We start from the raw sequence: 24,156 nt of genomic DNA on the forward strand, positions 1-24,156 counted from the left end.
ATGCAGATGACACCACCCTTATGGCAGAAAGTGAAGAAGAACTAAAAGGCCTCGTGATGAAAGTGAAAGAGGAGAGTGAAAAAGTTGGTTTAAAGCTCAACATTCAGAAAACTAAGATCATGGCATCTGGTCCCATCACTTCATGGCAAATAGATGGGGAAACAGTGGAAACAGTGTCAGACTTTATCTTTTTGGGCTCCAAAATCACTGCAGATGGTGACTGCAGCCATGAAATTAAAAGATGCTTACTCCTTGGAAGAAAAGTTATGACCAACCTAGATGGCATATTAAAAAGCAGAGACATTACTTTGTCAACAAAGGTCTGTCTAGTCAAGGCTATGGTTTTTCCAGTAGTCATGTATGGATGTGAGAGTTGGACTGTGAAGAAAGCTGAGCGCTAAAGAATTGATGCTTTTGAACTGTGGTGTTGGAGAAGATTCTTGAGAGTCCCTTGGACTGCAAGGAGGTCCAACCAGTCCATTCTAAAGGAGATCAGTCTTGAGTGTTGACTGGAAACACTGATGCTAAAGCTGAAACTCCAGTAATTTGGACACCTCATGCGAAGAGTTTACTCATTGGAAAAGACCCTGATGCTGGGAGGGATTAGGGGCAGGAGGAGAAGGGACGACTGAGGATGAGATGGCTGGATGGCATCACTGACTTGATGGACATGAGTTTGAGTGAACTGTGGGAGTTGGTGATGGACAGGGAGGCCTGGCGTGCTGTAATTCATGGGGTCGCAAAGAGTCGGATACGACTGAGCAACTCAACTGAGTGACTGACTGACTCCTGTAGAGCTTAACCAGTGTCCAAGAAATATTAATGACTCATTTAATTATTGTTGAGAACTAATGCATATATAGCATATTATAACATACAGAGAACCTCATATGCATAATTTTCTTTATTCCTTACACCATGTCTGGGAGGCAAGATGTTAATTCTTCTTTGAAGTTTAAAAATAAAAAGGTTTGCAGAAGTTTTATATATAACTTGCTGTCTATGTATTCTTTTTCCTCCTCCTCTTCTTTTCCTCTCTACTCAGCTCCCTGTTCCCTTCTCCGTCAGTAATTCTCTCCAGCTTCCAGAGAACAAGGTAGGCTGCACTGAGTTCTAAGCTTTTAAAGTAAACAGCATCCGGTGCTTGAAACACCAGGAGAGCTAACCAGCTTGCTCAGGTGACTTATAAACATAGATTTTAATGATTTCTTCTAAATTCTATGTTGCCTAAATTTTTAGGGCTTGCAAACTTTGAAGAATTTAAGTGATCTCAACCTTGCTGGGAATCTAATAAGCAGCATTGGTATGTATAGTTTCATTTGAAATATGATAATGTTACAATAATTTTTTGTTATTATAAAAAGTACAGTCTTAGATTTCTTTCTTTTAGACTTTTTGTATGATATCTTTACAAAGTGTTTCTAAATCTATAGTTAAAGGATATGGAAATACTACCCATTGATCAGTGGTTACTAATTGTGCAACGTTACTGTTAGGAAAAGATGATCATATACAACTCAGAAACATGACAAGATACAAATGAGGTAAAATGAGAAATTTAATTTTTTTCTCATCTTGTTTTTTTAAATTAAAGGTCGATGTCTTGATCCCAATGAGCAACTAGAAAGATTAAACCTTTCTGGTAACCAAATATGTTCTTTCAAGGTATGTTTAAGTGGAATAATTTATTTTTATTTATCAGTCTGAATCATGAGCCATCTTATTGCAGTAAATGGACTAAATATTCCCCTCTTAAAGAATAATTTAATTGTTTTGGGCTACTGAATGCTTCCACGAATTTTCACATCAGCTGATAAATTGGCCCTAATGGTCTGACACTATTAAAACCAAAAAAATAACTATTCAGTTGGTTTTTAGGACACTACTTTCTCTGTTTATCTCCCATCTTTCTGGGTATACCTCTTCAGTTTTCTGGCTTTTCATTCTCTTCTAGCATCTACAAAATGGATTGTCCCAAGTTAGTCCAAGATCTTTTCTCATTTCTGTCTGCATTCATTCTCTAATCACTCTAATCATCTTACAACTTTAAATACCTTTATTCACTAATTACTCCTAAATTGGTATCTCTGTTTTGCCTAAAAAAATGGTAGACATCTATCCTAACTCAAACTGATTTCCCCTTCACCAAAGCTTCATCTCCTGCAGCCTTCTCCATTTCTCTAAAAAGCATCTCTATTCTTCTGATAACTCAAGCCAAAATCCTTAGAGTCATTCCATGCCCCATATCCAGTCCATCAGCAAATTCTGTTGGCTCTACCTTCAGAATATGTCCAGAGTCTGACCATTTTTTACCTCCTGTATCACTGTTAGCCTGATTCAAGACACCATCTTCTCTTTCTTGCATACTGAAAAAAAAACCCCTCCTAACAGTTCTCCCTCTGTTTACCCTTCCCTATACTCAGTCTGTTCTTTACATAGCATCCTGCCCCTTTAAATATATGTCAGCTCAAATCACTTCTGCTCAAAAACCCGTCCTTGGTTTCTCATCTCTTTCATAGTAAAAGCCAATTCTTACAATGGCCCATCAGATTCTATATAATCTAGTTTCCCCACTGTGTCTCTGGCTACAGCTTCTATCACTCTCCCCTTTGTTTACATCATTCTAGCCTCTCTGGTCTCTTCACTGTTCCTTAAATATATCTAAGACAGTCACCTTAGAGCCTTTGCACTTGCTGGCATATTCTTCCCCCATATATCTTCATGGGCTTCCCTCATAGCTCAGTTGGTAAAAAGTCTGACTGCCATGCAAGAGACCTGGGTTCAATCCCTGGGTTGGGAAGATCCCCTGGAGAAGGAAATGGCAACCCACTCTGATATTCTTGCCTGGAGAATCCCATGGACAGAGGAGCCTGGCAGGCTACCATATATCGGGTCACAGGAGTTGGACACGATTGAGCGACTAAGCACACAGTGTGCTCACATATATCTTCATAGCTCATCTCATTTCTTTCCAGACTTTATTCGAATGTTATGTGCTTAGCTATGCCTTTCTTGCCTAATTTAAATAAAATAGCAACAATCCCCTACTACCCTCTCCCAACTGGAAGCATTCCCATCATTTTTCCCCTGTTCTATTTTTCCTATTGGAACTTATCCAGAAAGCTTACTAGAATACAAGCTCCATGAGTACAGGAATTCACCTGTTTTATTCACTGCTATATCCACAATACTTAAAGCAGTATTTGACTTATAATAAGCCTCAATAAACATTTGTGAGGCACATAAATGAGAGAGAAAAAAACAAATAAGAAGACAATCTTTATGGCATATAGTGTGGGTAAAATTATATAGCATTCATAATTTTGACAGTGTCAGAATGAAGTACATATTCAAACACTTTCTCTAGGTAATGCTGAAGAAAGGTGGGCAGATTTACTATTTAAATAATTCTGAATTGATCAGTGTTAAAGTAGGCATTCTTTTCCTCCAAAAAGATTATAGAACACCAAAAAGCTATAGAATGAGGCAGAATGTTTGAAGTGAAAGTTGCTCAGTTGTGTCCGACTCTTTACCACTGCATGGACTATAGCCCACAAGGTTCTGTCCATGGAATTCTCCAGGCAAGAATACTGGAGTGGGTTGCCATGCTCTTCTCCAGGGAATCTTCCCAACCCAGGGATTGGACCCAGGTCTCCCGCAATGCAGGCAGATTCTTTACCGTGAGGCAGAATGTTATAAGCACCTTAAAAGAAATTTAAATAAAATTTAATTTTATTGGTAAAATTAAAGAGGAAATATTTGATGTGAACATTGAAGGGCTGACAGAATTTCAACAGGCAATGTAGGGAGGATCTTCTGCAACATAGTTGGAAGTAGGCATTCCAAAGATGAGAAGAACCATTTGCAGAAAGAAGTGGAGGTAGGAAATCAAGGGGTTTGTTTGTAGTAACAGCAGCAACAGAAGAGGGAGCTATGAAACATATATTCAAAATGTATATATGTATACACTTAAATATTATCTACACTTAAATATTACCTACACTGATTTGTTACCTTAAATATTACCTAATGTTAGATGACTCTGGAGTCTACGAAAGCACAACATCTCACTGAAAATTAGTGGTATGGTACCTGGTACAGATGGAAAAGGGCACACAAATTTTTTCGTCACCACCAAGATAGTATCTTTTAAGGGTGACTGGAAAGGCTAGACATAAAAACTCAGAATAGTAGTATTTCAGGAACATTCCTAGTATGAGAATAGTAAAAGTTGCTGTGAGTTATGCTCAATGTTTTGCTCTGTAGGTAGTATTTAAGCTAACAAATGAGACATGAATAGGAGTTACCTAAGGAAAGAGCATTCCAAGCAAAGGTGTGCAGGACCTAGGTGGTGGAAAGACAGTGGCAAATTAAAAAAACTAGAAATCCTCTGTCTGGAGCAGAGCAAGGGAGAGAGTATGAGTTGGGGTTGAAGAAGATAAGTGCAGAATGCTGGGAGGATGAGGTATCACCCTGCCAAGAAGCTATATGGAAGCTTATCTCACCTTGGCCTGCCATGGCAGCCTTGTGGTGAGGAGCAGAGGCTGCACAGCCAGGAAGACCTGTCATTTCTAGCCGTGCCACAAACCAGGGGCAGCGCAATACAATGGTAACGTGATGCTGAAGTGACAATATAAGGTTCTTAGAATAAAGACTGAACATCACTCAATAGATAGGCCCTTTTATTATTATTCTCACTGTTGTAATGGTAACCTATTTCAGTCTCCTCACCAAAAGAATTGGATTAAATAGGACTATTGTGAAGATTCACTGTATGGCGTAAAATTAAAAAGGCTGTCTACCATAATGGCGGCTACTTCTCAAAAAAAACATTGAGCATAACTCACAGCAACTTTTACTATTCTCATACTAGGAATGTTCCTGAAATACAACTATTCTGAATTTTTATGTCTAACCTTTCCAGTCACCCTAAAAAGATACTATCTTGGTGGTGACGAAAAAGTTTGTGTGCATTTTCCATCTGTTTGTGCCTGCATTTTCCAGGCACCATACCACTAATTATCAGTGAGATGTTGTGCTTTCATAGACTCCAGTGTCATCTAACTGTAGAGTGTAGGTGGAGGATTCCTGTGTAAGACTTCCAAGTTCACACCCACCATAGCTCAGACTAATGGTCAGATGCAATCCAGCCACGCAGAAAACAGTATCTTCATACTTCAGAACTATCAATGGTTTACCTTCCTTGCCCTGCAGAATTTGGCCAAGTAATTCTCTGCACAAGTCTATCCAGCAGTCTCCTTTCTAGAGAAACACTGCTTAGTGCCACTCCTGGGCTATGGGCCCAGCCATAGCCTCAGGTCCAGCCAGGGAGCCAAGTTCTTACTTGTCCATAGATGGCTGGGACACACATTGTCCACCTCCTCCTTACTGTTGATTCTGGCAGCCTGAATACTTGTTTCCTGATTCCATTTGTGCTTTATCTTCTAAATTAGAAACTCCTGATTCTTGCCTTGGATTTCCTTTAATTCCGATTCTGAGTCTCCTGACTAGCATTGCATTCCATCAAGTCGAGCTCTACCATCATACCCTCCTACCCCAGACCCCCTAGTAATATTATTATTGAGAAAGATGTGAGGATGTCTTTGAGATTGGTGGAAAGTGATATGTTGAAGTGATTTAGATGAATAAATGTTATTCTCTAGTGAAAAAGATGCTAAATACTTGAAAAATGGATCAATAATTAAACAACAGACTCTGTTCCCATGCATTTTAAATGTAAAAGGCCAAAGAGTATTTACTAAATCATGTATTCCATATGATTTTAAGTTCAAGGTAAAAGATGTAATTACATTACCAACCCCTACCCTTCCAGAGTCTGTGAGGAAAGTGAGGGCCTTGGGAGAAAGCTAGATTTCAGTTGCCCTTAATAGGCAGAAATGGAATTTATAGAAACAAAAAACCTCAAACCAAAAGAAAACCTAAAACTCAGGATCTCAGTGGTAATTATGATAGAACAGAGGTGCCATAGTCTTTGGTGATAATTGCAGACCTGGAGGAGGCTGAGGAATTGGTGGTTGGTGTGGGGAAGTTGATGAAGCTTGTAGGAGACCTGCACCCTTGTTACTGCTGGGCATTTGTTGGCAAAGGGGCTGTGTGCAGAGAGGGAATGGAGTCTGAAGAAATAGATGGGCTCCAAGATTTCATGTGGAATACGTGATTTAGTAAATACTCTTTGGCCTTTTACATTTAAAATGCATGGAAACAAAGTCTGCTATTTAATTATTGATCCATTTTTCAAGTATTTAGCATCTTTTTCACTAGAGAATAACATTTATTCACCTAAATCACTTCCACTTATTAAGGTACATAATTAAAATGCATTAAGTAAATTATGGGTGATCTTAAGAATTCAAATGCCTTTTTTAGAAATGGACAGTTGAAATTAATTGATTTGTTACTGTTCTAGGACCTTACTAACTTAACCAGGCTACGTCATTTAAAGGATTTATGTCTGAATGATCCTCAGTATAAAACCAATCCAGTTTGTCTGCTGTGTAATTATTCCACACATGTGTTATATCATTTGCCTTGCCTTCAAAGACTTGATACGTTTGATGTGTCACCAAAGCAGATCAAGGAACTGGCAGATGTAAGTGTATCCCTAATCAGGTATCTGTGACTTAAGTTTAATTAACTGCTTCTTTCTGGCTATGTCAGTGCGTGGTAGGTAGTATTATTTTGTCAGTGTTGTCACCAATTCTACTTTTGCCCAGTGAGCTGGATATTTCACATAAATGCATATAAATAATAATAATATTAGTACTAGAACCTCAATTTTGATGACAATACTGGAAGGTAAAATAATAGAAAAGCATTTATAACATATAAAGCTTAAAGAAGAAAATCTGAAAAATTATCATCAGTGCTAAGAATATACAAAAATTAATAAAACCTAGACAAAGTAGAAATGAAACAAGTAACTTCCTCTCATGTGGAATGTTATATATCAAAATTAGAAAATACCCATGGTTAATGGTAGTATGCCAGGATTAGGTAGATTTTAATCTAATTAAAGATGGTTTGGGGCTCTCTGTAAATATAAGTGGATCCACCCACTCTGCCAAAATCTTGAAGATGTCCAAAATTTGAAGATAACTGAAATCTAGAAGAGAGCTTTTCCTGGGCTGTCACTGATGGTGACTCTCCCAATAAAGGGGCTACTTTGACATGGTACTAAAGGCTTTGTAATTTGAGAATAGAGTTCATAGGAATTTACCATGTTTATTAATATTCTTTCCACATTATATTTCTACTTCTCTTTCCAGTCCATTGAGTCCCATTTGTTCACTTAGTTAACCATTCAATAAACAGTTTATGAGTATCTAGAATGTGCCAAGCATGTGGATGCCCCCACATAAAGCCCTTCCATCCTTTCCTTGTGGTTCATCCATTATCTCAACACAGATGAAGAATGTCTTTACCCATTTATCTTGTTTCTCTTCTTTTGTTAGCCTGAGGATTTATTGTCAAGTTCCCTTCTTTCCTCTCTTTTCAAAACTGAGATTATCCTCTCTCCCATCCCAATCTAAGAAGTGAGCTGTCTTGTAATATTGAGCAAAAGGCTACAGAGTTATTGTCTACTAGCAGAGGTTCTGGAGAAGGCAATGGCAACCCACTCCAGTACTCTTGCCTGGAAAACCCCATGGATGGAGGAGCCTGGTAGGCTGCAGTCCATGGGGTTTCGAAGAGTCGGACACGACTGAGCGACTTCACTTTCACTTTTCACTTTCATGCACTGGAGAAGGAAATGGCAACCCACTCCAGTACTCTTGCCTGGAGAATCCCAGGGATGGCAGAGCCTGATGGGCTGCCGTCTATGGGGTTGCACAGAGTCCGACACAACTGAAGCGACTTAGCAGCAGCAGCAGCAGCAGCAGAGGTTCAGAGTCATTGGTGGGTCAGGTAGGAATGTCTTCTTTAACAGTGTTAAGTCAAAAATAATTACAAAACTTAGCAGTGACACCGTATTTTTGAAATTTCCATTATCATCTCTGTGTTTTTTAATTACACATTTTCTAAAAGGTGAGCAGGGTGAATGCGCTTCACTAAACTACTTGTCTGATTAATCTAACAAATATTTAACGCCTATTAGACATTGAGACACAGTTCAAGGTACTAGAAATAAAATTACCAAAATAGATAAAACCCCTGCCTCCATATGGAGTTTACATTCTAGTAAGAGAAGACACCCATAATAAGGACTAAGTGAGTAAAAAACTAGTATGTCAGATGGTGATAAATGCTATGGAGAACAACAGGGTGAAGGGAACAAAATTGTTGGTAGGCGCAGAGGAAGGGCTATTGGCTCTTTTATATAGAATTGTTGGGAAATGATTTATTTTAGGCAACATTTGAGCAGAGAACTGAGGAAGTAAGGGGGCAAGCTCTTCAGGGATCAGCAAGAACAAAGACCTTAAGCAGGAGCATGCCTCTCATATTTTAAGAACAACAAGGAGGCTAGTCTGGCCGGAGCTGAGCAAATGAAGAGGAGAGAAAGAGATGAATACAGGAGTGGCGGGGTGGGGGGTGGGGGGCAAACCATGTGAGACTGAAGAATGGTGTAAGAACTTTGGCTTTTACTTTCAGTGATATGAGGCCACTGGAAAATTTTGAGAGGAAGTAAAATACGATGCCTTATGTTTTAAAGTGTTAGTCACTCAGTCTTGTCTGACTCTGTGACCTCATGGACTGTAGGCCGCCATGAAATTCTCCAGGCAAGAATACTGGAGTGGGTAGCCATTCCTTTCTCCAGGGGATCATCCCGACCCAGGGATCAAACCCTGGTCTCCCACACTACAGACAGATTCTTTACTGCCTGAGCCACCAGAGAAGCAAAGCGATCTTTTTTTGGATAATGAATTAAGAATAGAAGATTCGAGGGAAAAGGTGAAAGCAGAGAGACCAGTTAGGTTCCAGAAACTTGGATGAGAGATGTTGATGGTTTGATACAGGACACTATAGAGAAGGTAGTAAAAATTAATCAAATTGTGGTAGTAGTTAGAAGGTGGAACCCATCTGGATTTGCTGATAGATTGAATTTGAAGTGTAGAAGAACAAAGTAGAGAATAATTCCAAGCAACTGGCCCAAGCAACTGAAGGAAAAGGAGCTGCTATTTGATGAGATAAGGAAGAGTATGGGAGGAGTACATTTAGAAGGAAGAATCACAGTTTAATTTTAAGCACAGAATGTTTGAATAATCTTTTGAACATCTGAGATAGATATGAGTCTATTTAATAGAGTCGCCCAGGTTGGAGATATAAATATGAGAATTGAAAGCAGAAGGATAGTACCAAGCTGAGGACTGGATAAATCACCGAGGGCATGGTGTCGATGGGGAAGTGTGTCACTTGGGTAGGTAGGTCCTGGCTTTACTTGCTACTTGTAGGCAAAAAAAAAAAAGCACCATTTGCCATTTCCTTAGTTAATGATTTTTTTTTCCTCAGTGGCACCCAAGAAACAGCTCTTCTTGGTCAGGAATTTTTATCTGCTAATCATCACCCAAAACAGCTTTCCCTACTCTTAAACTCTCCAGTTTTATGAATGCCTTATTTTTTGCACAAGAATTTAATGATTTCAGTTTCATAATTTCATAGCATGTGTGGGAAAAGGAATTATTTTGCTTTTTCAGCATGCATATATTTGTTTCCATTCCATCTTTTGTGCCAAATAATTCTGTTGGGATCTTGACTATCCGCTCTCTACTAAGTAAATCAGATAACAGTATACAAGCCTTCCAACTTATTTGAGTACAGATTTCCTGATAAAAAGAAATCTCTTCATTATTTCAGGTAAACAGTTAAAACCAGGTCATATTATATTAATAATATGACCTGATTTGTTTATTTTCTTCTCAGCTAGTTCTTTTTACTAGTATAACTCATAAGCACCATTTACTTTGTGTATTTATTTTTTGTATTTTTAATTTTTTTCTTTTTAAATTTATTTTTAATTGAAGGACAATTGCTTTATAGAATTTTGTTGTTTTATGTCAAATCTCAACATGAATCAGCCATAGATATATATATATCCCTTCCTTTCTGAACCTCCCTCCTATCTCCCTCTCCATCCCACCCCTCTAGGTTGATACAGAGCCCCTGTTAGAGTTTCCTGAGCCATATAGCAAATTCCCATTGGCTATCTATTTTACATATGGTAATATAAGTTTCCATATTACTCTTTCCATTCATCTCACCCTCTCCTCCCCTCTCCCTATGTCCATAAGTCTATTTTCTATCTGTTTGCCCATTGCTGCCCTGTAAATAAGTTCTTCAGTACCATTCTAGATTCTGTATATACGTGTTAGAATACTATATTTATCTTTCTTTTTCTGACTCACTTCATTCTGTACAATAGGTTCTATGTTCATCCACCTCATCAGAACTGACTCAAACGTGTTCCTTTTTATGGCTGAGTAATATTCATTGAGCTCCTCCGGGAGTTGGTGATGGACAGGGAGGCCTGGCGTGCTGCAGTTCACGGGGTCACAGAGTCGGACACGACTGAGCAACTGAACTGAACTGAACTGAATATTCCATTGTGTATATGTACCACAACTTCTTTATCCATTCATCTGTCAACAGACATCTAAGTTGCTTCCATCTCTTAACTATTGTAAATAGTGCTGCAATGAACAATGGGATACATGTGTCTTTTTCAGTTTTGGTTTCCTCAGGGTATATGCCTAGGAGTGAGATTGCTGAGTCATATGGTGGTTTTTATTCCTAGTTTTTAAAGGAATCTCCATACTGTCTTCCATAGTGGCTATATCAGTTTACATTCCCACCAACAGGGCAAGAGTGTTCCCTTTTCTCCACACCTTCTTCAGGATTTATTGTTTGTAGAATTTTTGATGATGGCCGTTCTGACCGGTTTGAGGAGATATCTCACTAGTTTTGAATTGCATTTTTTTAAAAATGAGCGATGTTGAGCACCTATCTTTTCATGTATTTGTTAGCCATCTGTATGTCTTCTTTGGAGAAATGTCTGTTGTTTAGGTCTTTTTCCCACTTTTTGATTGGGTTGTTTGTTTTTCGGTATTGAGTTGTATGAGCTGCCTGTATATTTCAGAAATTGATCCTTTGTCAGTTGTTTTATTTGCTGTCACTTTCTCCCATTCTGAGGGTTGTCTTGCTTATAGTTTCCTTTGCTGTGCAAAAGCTTTTACATTTAATCACTTGCTTACTTTTGTTTTTATTTCCATTATTCTAGGAGGTGGGTCATGGAAGATCTTGCTTTGATTTAGGTCATTGAGTGTTCTACCTATGTTTTCCTCTAAGAGTTTTATAGTTTCTGGCCTTACCTTTAGATCATTAATCCATTTTGATTTTATCTTTGTGTATGGTGTTAGGAAGTATTCTAATTTCATCGTTTTACATGTAGCTGTCCAGTTTTCCCGGCACCATTTATTGAAGAGGCTGTCTTTGCCCTATTGTATATTCTTGCCTCCTTTGTCAAAAATAAGGTACGCATAGGTGCATGGGTTTATTTCTGGGCTTTCTATCTGTTCCATTGGTCTATATTTCTGTTTTTGTGCCAGTACCATACTGTCTTGATGACTGTAGCTTTGTAGTATAATCTGAAGTCAGGAAGGTGGATTCCTCCAGCTGCATTCTTCTTTCCCAAGACTTCTTTGGCTACTCGGGGTCTTTTGTGTTTCCATATGAATTTTGAAAATTTTTAATGTAGTTCTGTGAAAAATGCCATTGGTAATTTGATAGGGGATTGCATTGAATCTGTAGATTGCATTTGGTAGTATAGTCATTTTCACAATATTGATTCTTACAGGAACATGGAATATCACGCCCATCTGTTTATGTCATCTTTGATTTCTTTCATCAATGTCTTAAAATTTTCTGTGTTCAGTTGTTTTCTCTCCTTAGGTAAATTTATTCCTAGATATTTAATTCTTTTTGTTGCAGTGGTGAATGGGATTGATTCCTTAATTTCTCTTTTTGATTTTTCATTGTTAGTATATAGAAATGCAAGTGATTTCTGCATATTGATTTTGTATCCTGCAACTTTGCTAAATTCACTGATTAACTCTAGTAATTTTCTGACACTATCTTTAGGGTTTTCTGTGTACAGTATCACGTCATCTGCAAGCACTGAGAGCTTTACTTCTTCTTTTCTGATCTGAATTCCTTTTATTTCTTTTTCTTCTCTGATTGCTATAGCTAGGACTTCCAGAACTATGTTGAATAATAGTGGTGAAAGTGGACACCTTTGTCGTCTTCTTGATCTTAGGGGGAATGCTTTCAGTTTTTCACCATTGAGAATAATGTTTGCTGTAGGCTTATCGTATATGGCCTTTACTATGTTGAGGTAGGTTTCTTCTATGCACATTTTTTGAACAGTTTTAATCATAAATGGATGCTGAATTTTGTCAAAGGCTTTTTCTGCATCTATTGAGATGATCATATGGGTTTTATCTTTCAATTTGTTAATGTGGTATATCACATTGATTTGCATATATTGAAGAATCCTTGCATCCTGGAATAAACCCAACTTGATCATGGTGTATGAGCTTTTTGATGTGTTGCTGAATTCTGTTTGCTAAGATTTTGTTGAGGATTTTTGCATTTGTGTTTATCACTGATATTGGCCTGTAGTTTTCTTTTTTTGTGTTGTCTTTGTCTGGTTTTGGTATCAGGGTGATGATAGCCTCATGGAATGAGTTTAAAATTGTTCCTTCCTCTGCAATTTTTTTAAAGAGTTTTGTTTTTTGGTTTTTTTTTTTTGAAAAATGTTGAAAGAGTTTTACCTTGTGGCTCAACTGGTAAAGACTCCACCTGCAATGCAGGAGGCTTGGGTTCAATCCCTGGATTGGGAAGGTCCCTGAAGAAGGGAAAGGCTAGCCACTTCAGTATTCTGGCCTAGAGAATTCCATGGATGTCCATGGGCTCACAAAGAGTTGGACATGATAATTGGTGGTATTCACTTTGGGCTTCCCTTGTGGCTCAACTAGTAAAGAATCTGCCTGCAATATGGGAGATCTGGGTTCGATCCCTGGCTTGGGAAGGTCCCCTGGAGAAGGGAAAAGCTACCGACTCCAGTATTCTGGCCTGGAGAATTCCATGGACTGGAGAATTCCATCTGACTCTTCCAAGAGTTAGACACAACTGAGCAACTTTCACTTTAGAAGGACAGGCATTAGCTCTTCTCTAAATGTTTTACAAAGTTCTCCTGTGAAGCCATCTGGTCCTGGGATTTTGTGTTTTGGGAGATTTTTGATCACAGCTTCAATTTCAGTGCTTGTAATTGGGTTGTTCATAATTTCTGTTTCTTCCTGGTTCACTCTTGGAAGATTGAACTTTTCTAAGAATCTGTCCATTTCTTCCAGGTTATCCATTTTATTGCCATATAGTTGTTCTTAATAGTCTCTTATAATCCTTTGTATTTCTGCATTTTCTATTGTAACGTCTCCTTTTTCATTTCTAATTTTGTTGATTTGACTCTTCTCTCTTTTTTTTCTTGATGAGTCTGGCTAAAGATTTGTGAATTTTGGTTATCTTCTCAAAGAACCAGCTTTTAGTTTTATTAATCTTTACTATTGTTTCTTTCATTTCTTTTCATTTATTTCTGCTCAGATCTTCATGTTTCTTTCCTTCTACTAATTTTTGGGTTTTTTTTTTCCTTCTTTTTCCAGTTGTTTTAGGTGTAAAGTTAGGTTGTCTATTCGATGTTTTCCTTGTTTCTTGAGGTATTGCTATAAACTTCCTTCTTAGAACTGCTTTTACTGCATCCCATAGGTTTTGACCTGCCTTTTGAGAAATCTGTATGCAGGTCAGGAAGCAACAGTTAGAACTGGACATGGAACAACAGACTGGTTCCAAATTGGGAAAGGAGAATGTCAAGGCTGTATATTGTCACCCTGCTTATTTAACTTATATGCAGAGTACATCATGAGAAACGCTGGGCTGGAAGAAGTACAAGCTGGAATCAAGATTGCCGGGAGAAATATCAATCACCTCAGATATGCAGATGACACCACCCTTATGGCAGAAAGTGAAGAACTAAAGAGCGTCTTGATGAAAGGGATAGAGGAGAGTAAAAAAGTTGGCCTAAAGCTCAACATTCAGAAAACTAAGATCATGGCATCTGGTCCCATCACTTCATGGCAAATAGATGGGGAAACAGTAGAAACAGTGACAGACTTTATTTGGGGGGGCTCCAAAATCACAGCAGATGGTGATTGCAGCCATGAAATTAAAAGACACTTGCTCCTTGGAAGAAAAGTTATGACCAACCTAGACAGCATATTAAAAAGCAGAGACATTACTTTGCCAGCAAAGTTCCATCTAGTCAAACTATGGTTTTTCCAGTAGTCATGTATGGATGTGAGAATTGGACTATAAATACAGCTGAGTGCCAAAGAATTGATGGTTTTGAACTGTGGTGTTGGAGAAGACTCTTGAGAGTCCCTTCGGCAGCAAGGAGATCCAACCAGTCCATCCTAAAGGAAATCAGTCCTAAATATTCATTGGAAGGACTGATTCTGAAGCTGAAACTCCAATACTTTGGCCAGTTGATGCAAAGAACTGACTCACTAGAAAAGACCCTGATGCTGGTAATGACTGAAGGCGGGAGGAGAAGGGAACGACAGAGACTGAGATGGTTGATTGGCATCACTGACCCAATGGACCTGAGTTTGAGTAAACTCTGGGAGTTGGTGATGAACAGGGAGGCCTGGCCTGCTGCAGTCCATGGGGTCAGAAAGAGCTGGACATGACTGAGTGACTGAACTGAACTGAACTGATAGGTTTTGAATTGTTGTCTTTTCATTGTCATTTGTTTCTAGAAATTCTGATTTCCCTTTTGATTTCTTCAGTAACCTGTTGGTTATTTAGAAATGTGTTGTTTAATCTCCATGTGTTTGTGTTTCTTACTGTTTTTTTCTTGTAATTGATATCTAGTCTCATAGCATTGTGGTCAGAGAAGATGCTTGATATGATTTCAGTTTTCTTGAATTTACTGAGGTTTGATTTGTGACCCAAGATGTGGTCTATCCTGGAGAATGTTCCATGTGCACTTGAGAAGAAGGTGTATTCTTCTGCATTTGGATGGAATGTCCTGAAGATATCAGTGAGATCCATTTCATGTAATGTATTATTTAAGATTTGTATTTTGTTATTAATTTTCTGTTTTGATGATCTGTCCATTGGTGTGAGTGGGGTGTTAAAATCTCCTACTATTATTGTGTTACTGTCAATTTCTCCTTTATGTCTGTTAGTGTTTGTCTTATGTATTGAGGTATTCCTATGTTGGGTGCATAGATATTTACAATTATGTCTTTCTCTTAGGTTGATTCCTTATCATTATGTAGTGTCCTTCCTTATCTCTTGTAATCTTTATTTTAAGGTCTATTTTGTCTGATATGAGGATTGCTACTCCAGCTTTCTTTTGCTTCCCCTATGCATGGAATATATATTTCCATCTTCTCACTTTCAGTCTATATGTATCTTTAGGTCTGAAGTAGGTTTCTTGTAGACAGCATATATTTGGGTCTTGTTTTTGTATCCATTCAGCCAGTCTGTGTCTTTTGTTCGGAGCATTTAACTCATTTACATTTAAAGTAATTATTTATATATATGTTCCTATTGCCATTTTCTTAATTGTTTGGGGATGATTTTGTAGATATTTTTTCTTCTCTTGTATTTCTTGACTATATAAATCCCTTTAACATTTGTTGTAAAGCTGGTTTGGTGGTACTGAATTCTCTTAACTTTTGCTTATCTGAAAAGCTTTTTATTTCTCCATCAATTTTGAATGAGATCCTTGCGAGGTACAGTAATCTTGGTTGTAGATTTTTCCCTTTCAGTACTTTAAATATATCCTGCCATTTCCTTCTGGCTAGCAGAGTTTCTGCTGAAAGATCAGCTGTTAAGCATATGGGGTTTCCCTTGTATGTTATCTGTTGCTTTTCCCTTGCTGCTTTTAATATTCTTTCTTTGTGTTTAGTCTTTGTTAGTTTGATTAGTATGTGTCTTGGCGTGTTTCTCCTTGGGTTTATCCTGTATGGAATTCTTTGTGCCTCTTGGACTTGATTGACTATTTCCTTTTCCATGTTGGGGAAATTTTCAAGTATAATTTCTCAAAAATGTTCTCATACCCTTTCTTTTTCTCTTCTTCTGGGACTCCTATAATTAGAATGTTGGTGTGTTTATATTGTCCCAGAGATCTCTGAGACTATCCTCAGTTCTTTGCATTCTTCTTACTTTCTGCTCTTCAGAAGTTATTTCCACCATTTTATCTTCCAGCTCAGTGATTCTTTCTTCTGCTTCAGATATTCTGCTATTGATTCCTTCTAGGGTATTTTTAATTTCAGTGATTGTGTTGTCTCTGTATGTTTATTCTTTAATTCTTCTAGGTCTTTGTTAATTGATTCCTGCATTTTCTCCATTCTGTTTTCAAGGTTTTTATCATCTACACTATCATTATTCTGAGTTCTTTTTCAGGTAGTTTGCCTATTTCCTCTTCATTTATTTGGACTTCTGTGTTTCTAGTTTGTTGCTTCATTTGTGTAGTTTTTCTCTGCCTTTTCATTATTTTTTTTAACTTATTGTGTTTGAGGTCTCCTTTTCCTAGGCTTCAAGGTTGAATTCTTTCTTCCTTTTGGTTTTTGCCCTCCTAAGCTTGGTCCAGTGGTTTGTGTAAGCTTCATATAGGGTGAGATTTGTGCTGAGTTTTTGTTTGTTTGTTTTTCCTCTGCTGGGCAAGGCTGAGTGAGGTGGTAATCCTGTTACCTGGTAATCTGCTGAGGATTCAATTCAGTTCAGTTCAGCTGCTTAGTCATGTCTGACTCTTTGTGACCCCATGGACTGTAGCACACCAGGCCTCCCTGTCCATCACCAACTCCTGGAGCTTACTCAAACTCATGTCCCTCAAGTCAGTGATGCCATCCAACAATCTCATCCTGTCAGCCCCTTCTCCTTCTGCCTTCAGTCTTTTCCAGCATTAGGGTGTTTTCTAGTGAGTCAGTTCTTTGCATCAAGTGGCCAAAGTATTGAAATTTCAGCTTCAGCATCAGTCCTTCCAATGAGTATTCAGGACTGATTTCTTTTAGGATGGACTGGTTGGATCTCCTTGCAGTCCAAGGGACTCTCAAGAGTCTTCTCTAACACCTCAGTTCAAAAGCATCAATTCTTTGGTGCTCAGCTTTCTTTATAGGCCAACTCTCATATCCATACATGACTACTGGTAAAATGCTGATGATTGCATTTGTATTTTTGTTTTGTTTGTTGTTTAGATGAGGTGTCCTGCACAGCGTGCTACTTACTGGTGGTTGGGTGATGCCGGGTCTTGTATTCAAGTGGTTTCCTTTGTGTGAGTTCTAACTATTTGATACTCCCTAGGGTTAGTTCCGCTAGCAAAGTAATGCTCAAAATTCTCCAAGCCGGGCTTCAATAGTACGTGAACTATGAACTTCCAGATTCAAGCTGGATTTAGAAAAGGCAGAGGAACCAGAAATCAAATTGCCAACATCTGTTGGATCATTGAAAAAGTGAGAGAGTTCCAGAAAAACATCTACTTCTGCTTTATTGACTATGCCAAAGCCTTTGACTGTGTGGATCACAGCAAACTGTGGAAAATTCTGAACATGGAAAAATAGACTGGTTCCAAATAGGGAAAGGAGTACGTTAAGGCTGTATATTGTCACCTGTTTATTTAACTTGTGTGCAGAGTACTTCATGAGAAATGCTGGACTGGATGAAGCACAAGCTGGAATCAAGATTGCCAGGAGAAATATCAATAGCGTCAGATATGTAGATGGTACCACACTTATGGCAGAAAGTGAAGAAGAACTGAAGAGCCTCTTGATGAAAGTGAAAGAGGAGAGTGAAAAAGTTGGCTTAAAACTCAACATTCAGAAAACTTAAGATCATGGCATCTGGTCCCATCCACTTCATGGCAAATAGATGGGGAAACAATGGAAATAGTGACAGACTATTTTGGGGAGCTCCAAAATCACTGCAGATGGTGATTGCAGCCATGAAATTAAAAGATGCTTGCTCCTTGGAAGAAAAGTTATGACTAACCTAGACAGCATATTAGAATCAGAGACATTACTTTGGCAACAAAGGTCTGTCTAGTCAAAGCTTTAGTATTTCCAGTAGTCATATATGGATGTGAGAGTTGGACTATAAAGAAAGCTGAGTGCTGAAGAATTGATGCTTTTGAAATGTGGTGTTGGAGAAGACTCTTGAGAGTCCCTTGGACCACAAGGAGATCCAACCAGTCCATCCTAAAGGAAATCAGTCTTGAATATTCATTGGAAGGACTGATGCTGAAGCTGAAACTCCAGTAGTTTGGCCACCTGATGTGAAGAGCTGACTCATTTGAAAAGACCCTGATGCTGGTAAAGATTGAAGGCAGGAGGAGAAGGGGACGACAGAGAATGAGATGGTTGGATGTCATCACCTACTCAATAGACATGAGTTTGAGTAAGCTCCAGGAGTTGGTGATGGACAGGGAAGCCTGGCCTGCTGCAGTCCATGGGGTCACAAAGAGTTGGACACAACTGAGTGACTGAACTGAACTGACCTGAGAGTTAGTTCTCTGGTATTCTAGGATCTTGGAGTCAGTGCTCCCAGTCCAAAGGCTCAGGTCTTGATCTATATCCTCCCACTAAACTGTAAATCCCATGCAGTACTGGGAACGTGTCTGGTTCACCACTATGATGTCTTATTCAAATGTGATATAACTCCCAGTGGCTCAGCTCGTAAAGAATCCACCACACCTACATCGAGAAATCCAAACAGGAAGAAGCTCAAGGTCAAGGAAACTCCCAGGTGCCATGGAAAGAACAGGAGTTTCTGAGGCAGGCTGGCCACTGTTCTCTTAAGAAACCTGAAGTGCTTTCCAAGACTTCTCGAGCCTCCACTTTCCAGTCCATAAAATGGGGAGAAGCTAGTCGTGCCTGCAAAGCTCCTGGCACCTGGTGTATTTCTTACTGGTGGATTTAATCAGTTTATCATGATAAGCATTGATAACTACATGATCCATTGATACTGAGAAATTCAAGATAACTGAATTAGATTGACAATTTAGTGACTTGCTCAATCTAAAACAAATTCATTTAGAGCATCATTTTACGAATTTGAAAAAAACATGAAATGCTATTTCTTAACCATGATTTTTAAAAATGAATAATGTTACCTTTTATTCTCTTAAATTTATTTTTTTCAATTAATCAAATAGGAATAATACATTAGCTTTAGTAGTACTGCTGCATTACCTAAATGATACTATTTGTAAATTGAGTTCTATCTATATTCTCTTTATGTTGTCATCCTGAAAGTAAATGTAAATATGCCCCACGCTTTAAATATTACCCACAGAGAAAATCTTTGAAATTTTATATTTTGCTTATTAAATTTGAGTAGAGAATTCTGTATAACCATTATCATTTCAACTAATATTATTAGTAACTGAGCATGTAAAACTTTAAATTGTTATATAAACACACCACACTCATATAATGCCACTAATAATTACCTATAATATTGTGTTTCAGCTAACCTTCTGGATTTTTTTCTCACTTTTAGACCACAGCAATGAAAAAAATAATGTATTACAATATGCGTATAAAAACTGTTCAGAGGCATCTTAATGAAGATCTTGAAAAACTGAATGATCGAAAATGTAAATTACAGAAGTTGCCAGAAGAACGAATAAAATTATTTAACTTTTTGAAAAAAAATGTAAGATAATATCATAAAATTTCAATAGCCATGTCTTAAGAAAACTGGCAGATGGCATTATCTTTTAAATTTTATATGTATATATAGAATTATACATATACATTTGTACCAAGTTTCAAGTAAGTTTGCCCTGAAAATGTTTTGATTCTGGGTACTTAAATTGGCTTCATTCTGTGCTTAGAAGTCTGCAATTTAAAAAGGGTATAGGCTTATTAGTTTACAAAATTTTTAAAATGCTGGGTAATTCAATATGATTCACTGAGTTATAGAGATCTGTGAGACTTATTTCACTGAATTTTTATTAGACACCAGCAGGCTGTGCTCAAAATTCATTTTTTGTCTAAAGAGCTAAAATATTCCTTCACTAACACTATTAAGGTATACAACATGGTGGGAACTTTATAACAAGCTATACTTTAGCAGTTGTATGTTCCTTTTTTATTTAGAATAAACTGAATTTCCTTTACTAAAAGTGGACTCTGAAAAATGAAGAATTACCTCAAAACAGAATTTTGTATGTATCAGAATTTATTGTATATAAAAAGTATAGGAAAATAATGGTTTATTTAAACAGTAGTGTTACGAAAACAGTCACACTACTTGGGAGTAGGAGGATTGAGTCCTTACTTAATACTTTACCAAAAGCTAATATAATGGGGAAAAAGAATTAAATGTAAAAATAAAATCATAAAAAAGCAGTAATATATTTGACTGATCTCACTCTGCCAAATAAGAAAAATACTATAAACTCTAGAAAAACACTAAAAATCATGAAGACCAGAATTAAGATTTGATTTTTAAAAAATGCTTTTGTACTAAAAAGCATCATTAATGAAAATAAATAATAAATGACAATCTGAAAAATTTTGTTTAGGATAAAGTTACTCATAAACAAAACAAAAAGGAAATATCCAGATAGAAAAATTGAACAAATTCCATGAACTTTCATTTTACAATAGAAGAAATAAAAACTGACTAATAAACATTTGAAAGAAAACCTCAGTCTGACTGTTAATTCCTGGGAATGAAATAAGACAACAAGCAACCATTTTCACCTATAAATTTGTCATAGTGTGCCTGGTGAAGACGCGTGTGTGCATGCTCAGTCGCTTCTGGCTCTTTGCAACCCCATGGACTGTAGCCCACTAGGCTCCTCTGTCCATGGAATTTTTTCAGGCAAGAATACTGGAATGGGTTGTCATTTCCTACTCCAGGGGTTCTTCACAACCCAAGGATTGAACTCGAGTCTCCTGCTTCTCCTGCACTGGCAGGCAGATTCTTTACTTCTGGGCCACCTGGGAAGCCCACCTGGTGAAGATGGGTGTGACACTATTACACCACTGATGAGAGTGTAATTGGGTCATATATATTACTAACAGTCTAAAAATGCTCATAGCCTTTGACCCAGTAAATCTACTACTAGATTTGGATAAATACTTATATATAAGAATATTCATCACTGTGCTATTAATAATAATAAAAACTGGAAACTACCTAAATGTTTAAATTTAAAAAGAGAGGAATAATTATTCATTCTTAAGATAGAATGGTATGTAGCCATTAAAAACCAAGTTTTTAAATACATTTAATACTCTTTCTGAAATGAACAAGTTTAAATTCAATTATAGTCAAAAAAATATTCTTAAAGTTAAAACATTAACATAATTTAAATTATTTATTTGAATTAAAAAATCACAGGAGAACCAGTATATGGAAATCACTCTTTAGCTGCCATTTTCATGTACAAATGGGTATATTAATATGTGAAAAATAATAGCTATAGGTTATATAAACTACAGACAGTTTTATAAAATATTCTTACTTAGTTTTTTAACAACTATATATAGCCATTACAGAGAAGGGAGTAGAGAAACTTAACAAATTAGTCTATTTGTATACACCTCTCTGTGTACAGTACAATTTATCTTGAAATCCATCTTACAAGACAGGTTAGGGTAAGGCCAGTGAGGCACTCACTCTGGGCTCAAAATTTAAGGGAAGGTCCAAAACCTCCATAATCAAGATAAATCTTATACTTTAATATAATACATTTTTAAAATACCAATGAATGCAAAAAAGTCCTTTATGAACAAAAAAAAAAATCCCAAGTTTCAATAGTTATGTTGATAACTATTGTTCAGAGTCATATAGGAGACTGAGGCAAAGAGAAAAATGTGCACTGCTATACCCATGCTTTTATGTATTTTTATGTTAATTTTCCCAGAATACCAAAGTAGTTGAAAAATTGAAAAGTAGGAGTGGTTAATGGCAAGCCACTCCAGTACTCTTGCCTGGAAAATCCCATGGACGGAGGAGCCTGGTAGGCTGCAGTCCATGGGGTCGCTAAGAGTCAGACACGACTGAGCGACTTCACTTTCACTTTTCACTTTCATGCATTGGAGAAGGAAATGGCAACCCACTCCAGTGTTCTTGCCTGGAGAATCCCAGGGACGGGGCAGCCTGGTGGGCTGCCATCTATGGGGTCACACAGAGTCGGACACAACTGAAGCGACTTAGCAGCAGCAGGAGTGGTAAAAGTCACATTATTTCTAGTTTAGATATTTGCTTTGTATCAAAACCAGCATTTCTTATCATTTTACTTTAATAGAAGCTAACTCATCAATAATATTTTAAAATTTACTTCTTTGCTTTTCTTATTTTCAATTGAGAGAACTGCTATGTTTGAAGTAGTTAATATTGTCTTTCATTTGGGCAAGAGAAACTGGGTGACTGAACTTGAACTAAAGTTATAATCATGTGTTTGCCATGGTTTTATGAAGTTTGACTTATTTATATCTAGGTTTCTACTTTATTAATTTAAGTTAACTAAATATCTAATAGATTCCACTAATGATTTTGCTCTCTGGCACATTGATTTCAACAGTTGGAACGGGAACTGACTGAACTCAAAGGATCTGGGAAAGGACACAATGATAGATCCAATAACAATAAAGTAACTGAGCTTGAAAAATCAAAAATCTGTGAAACTGTCACAGAAGAACCAAGTCTTCAACAGAAAATAGTGATCAAACTAAATGCCTTGAATGAAAGGGTAACATTCTGGAACAAAAAACTAGATGAGTATGTTTAATGAATTATCTAGTTGTTAAAATTTGAAACATGAAGAAAAAGAAAGTTCTACGTCATGAGTTGAGCCCAATTCTCTCCTTTAGGAATGGAAAGAATTACAGTATGAAGTACAACACAAAATGTGTTTCCAGTCCAGTTCTTAGGAGAGATGGGCATCTCTGGTTTAAAGCTAGATTTAGTTTTTTACAGAGGCAATACTTTACCAGAAACAGTGCATTTCCTTTAAGTGGCTTCTTGTCACACATAAAAACATTAATCTGCAAACTAAAAAAATTAGTTTATTTTTAACATTAGCTGCTACTGGTGCAGAAACTCACAACATAGGTGAGACTGGGCAAAGTACATACAAAAGTTGTCTGGAAATATATAGAAACAAACTCAGATTGAGTATCAACTAGAAACAGAAATCAAGAAGACTTAGTAAGTACTGTGAGTTTCCTTTTACTTAAGAGGGCACTAAGTAGATAAGTTAGTTATTATTTTGTTATTTATATTATATGCTTATATATTATATATTTTATATATTATATTATATTTTGTTATTTATATTTGTTATTAAAAATATTTATAACAGAATAATAAGTAATGCTTACTGAATTCTTCCTCGGTGCCAAATTCTTTTCTAAGAGCTTTACATATATTTTGCATATAATCCTCAAAAAGACCTATTCGGTATAAGTACTATCAGTAGTGTTATTTTCTGAGAAATTGCAGTAGAAAAATGTTGCAATTTGTCTAAAATCTGAGAATCATAAATGGTAAAGCCAGGAGAGTCTTCTAACCTTCACTTATTCTGAGGTTAACAAAATTTGAGGTGATTATAATTGCCAAAAATAGAATGTCTTTTACTTGGTTTAACTGTTAACACCAGCCTTTCTTTATCCACTGATGAAAGCCTTATATTTTGACATCAACTTAGAAGAAGCTATCATGAATTTTAATGTTGTGATTTTTAGATAATTTTAATGTTTGTTTTTTTCTTAAATAGAATTGAAGCAATTTATCGTATTGAAGTAAAGCGAAAGAAGAAAAGTCATAGTTTATTAATCCCATTTTTGTTAATTGAATTGGAGACGGTGGGAAATATCCACTTTGAAGAAGGCACTCGATCTGATGACTGGTAAATCTTTTGAAATTTAGTTATAGCTTTAAAACTAATCTTAAGTACTTAGGATCATCGACCAAAATATCAACTTACAAACATCTTAAATTGTCCCATTTCAACACACTTTCTCTATACAGTATTCACCAACTGAAAATTGGCACTTACTTTACATCTATACATTTCTCTGTTTACACAATTGCCATGAGCTAACTTGAAAACATCCTAATAGTAATTCTTTA

General features: G+C 36.9%; 1 protein-coding gene across 11 annotated transcripts in view; it reads left to right on the top strand.

Moving 5' to 3' along the window:
• LRRC9 (leucine rich repeat containing 9) overlaps positions 1-24,156 on the top strand; it is a 140,271-nt gene that overhangs the window by 12,326 nt on the left and 103,789 nt on the right. For 8 of the 11 annotated variants that reach the window (XM_060418113.1, XM_004011042.6, XM_060418115.1 and 5 more), the window contains exons 5-10: positions 1,240-1,303; positions 1,595-1,665; positions 6,428-6,610; positions 19,567-19,722; positions 22,607-22,803; positions 23,801-23,932. In XM_060418113.1, the coding sequence (XP_060274096.1) occupies positions 1,240-1,303; positions 1,595-1,665; positions 6,428-6,610; positions 19,567-19,722; positions 22,607-22,803; positions 23,801-23,932 (803 nt within the window). The remainder of the gene's footprint in view (positions 1-1,239; positions 1,304-1,594; positions 1,666-6,427; positions 6,611-19,566; positions 19,723-22,606; positions 22,804-23,800; positions 23,933-24,156) is intronic. The other 3 variants (XM_060418116.1, XM_060418121.1, XM_060418123.1) reach the window with 1 other exon arrangement.

The sequence above is a fragment of the Ovis aries genome, chromosome 7 (genome assembly GCF_016772045.2).
Source record: "Ovis aries strain OAR_USU_Benz2616 breed Rambouillet chromosome 7, ARS-UI_Ramb_v3.0, whole genome shotgun sequence".
In the NCBI taxonomy this organism is placed as follows: domain Eukaryota; kingdom Metazoa; phylum Chordata; class Mammalia; order Artiodactyla; family Bovidae; genus Ovis; species Ovis aries.